At 48.9% G+C, this 1,998-nt stretch overlaps 1 protein-coding gene across 1 annotated transcript; it reads right to left on the bottom strand.

The window, feature by feature from the left end:
• Window positions 1–741: 741 nt before the first annotated feature.
• SMIM3 (small integral membrane protein 3) lies at window positions 742–924 on the bottom strand (the record flags this gene model as incomplete). The annotated part of the gene is made up of 1 exon (XM_084252421.1): window positions 742–924. The coding sequence occupies one exon, from the start codon at window positions 922–924 to the stop codon at window positions 742–744; it is 183 nt and encodes a 60-aa protein (XP_084108547.1).
• Between the last annotated feature and the right edge of the window lie 1,074 nt (window positions 925–1,998).

Genomic DNA, 1,998 nt, shown 5'->3' with positions numbered 1-1,998 from the left:
AGCTGGCCAGGGAACTCAACCACCCTGCATTTTCCAACATAGCTTGAGTGTCAAATCAATGAGAGTCCCGTGCAGAAAGAAGCCCACTGCCCCAGCTCCCTTAGCATTGCCAAGAAATAAGAGAGCACTCCAGACTGCCCAATGGCAGAGATTCTGACTAAAGAAGGTCCTAGAAAGTTCTACCCACTCTCCCTGCCTCACTCAATTTCCTCTTGACTCAGAAAACTTGAGAAAATATAAAACTTTGAGCCAATGTGTTGCAACCCTTTGGAATGAGGTCAGGGTGACCCTGCTTGGCTTGGTTTAACCTTGGTAAAGGGACATTGGTAAAGGCTGCTTCTGGCCAAGTGTCCCCCTCTCCATCTTGAAGATCATCATCAGCAATTAGGTTCTTTGATTTTTCAAAGTTTCTCAGCCTTCAGCAGCAACACCTGGTACCTGCACTTGCTTTACTGCTCTGAAATCCACGAAGTAACTGGTTCTCATGACCCTATGAGGTAGGAAGGACACAGGGATCATGATCCCCATTTGAAAGATAAAGAACCCAGGACTCAGATTTAGGTCCCTCAACCTCACACAGCTGGCCAGTGGCAGAATCCAAACCAGATCTCAGGTCTCTTCTTACATGTCATGCTCCAGAGTCCACACTCCAATGTCACTGCTGCTGATCTCTAAGGAAGGGGATGCGGGTGAGGGAGGGGGTGTTGTCCTCAGCCCCCACCTGCCCCTCCCAGGCAGTTCTCAAACCGCACCATTGAGGACAGGATGAGTCCTCATGCGATAAATGATGACCGCAGTGGCTGGGCACAGCAGTAAGGATGTCATGATGACAATGGTGGCTAGGATGATGAGGACAATGACCCAGATGTCCAGGATGTGCTTGGGGAGCACAGCTTCCATGGGGACTTGACTGACAGCGTCCATGTTGCTCCACTCTGCAACAGATAGAAAGAGGAAATCATTGTTTTGCGTCCTCTCGCGCCTCCCTAGTTGGGCGGAGACCTGCTGCAGGAGTCAGACACAGAGGTCACTTACTTAGGCAATCATAATAGTAAGGGCCTGTTTTACTGAGGACTTCCTCTGTGCCAGGTGCATGCAGCAGGTACATGCAGCAGGTACATGCATGAACTCACTCAGTCTTCACCGAAGGAGGAAGTTGGGAAATGGGTATAAGCAGTCAGTTAGTACTAGGGTGCCCCAAGTTCCAAGTCCTGGATCAGCCTGATTGAGAAACAATCGCACACCAGGCAGGTTCCCCGCCCCCAATTCAATTAAAAATGGAATGTTCAGGATACCAACATAATAGCACAATAGCCATAGACCAAAGCTGGTTTCAAAAAAAAAAGGCTGGGGTAATGTGGGAAAACTCAGTGGGCCTTGGTAGCCTAGGAGACCCTATGGGCCCAGCCAATCAGCAAGAGACACAAGGAGGAGCACCCAATGGTCAAACCCTGCCTTCTTGCTCACTGTACCCATGAAAGCACTTCTGACCCCTTCAGTGGCTACCCACTCAGGGCCCGTTTCCACTCAAGAGCTTGCCCGTTCTTCTTCCTATCCATAAATCTCTTGCTTCTCTGTAACTTTGGTCTCAACTTTAAATCTTTCCTTGCCTAAGACAAGAACAGAGTCCTGGGACTCTGGGCCTGCTCCCAAAAAACCTGATCCACCATGAAGTAGAAGCCATTACTGTCATCCTTTTTAACATCCTGACTTTTAGCTTCAGCTATTCCCATTTCACAAATGGGGACTCCAAAGTCTTAAAAGACACAGATGTAGTTAATTTGCCCAAGGAAGTGAAACCGGACAGGTGGGACCTCAGAGGCTCCATGTCCATCTTCTAACCTATCATGCCATCTGTTCCCTCATCTGTAACATGGGAAATCACTGTTTTCTGGTCTGGAGCCCCTTCCCCCATTCTCTTGCTAACAGAATCTTCGCTTTTCTGTGTAGAACCTGTTCTGTGCAGTTTAGCTGGGGCGCCCACTTGAGCACAGGGAT

Source organism: Talpa europaea, assembly GCF_964194135.1.
Source record: "Talpa europaea genome assembly, chromosome: 13".
NCBI classification, from domain to species: Eukaryota; Metazoa; Chordata; class Mammalia; order Eulipotyphla; family Talpidae; genus Talpa; species Talpa europaea.
The sequence above is the reverse complement of the archived record's forward strand: the minus strand, read 5'-3'. Positions and strand labels throughout refer to the sequence as shown.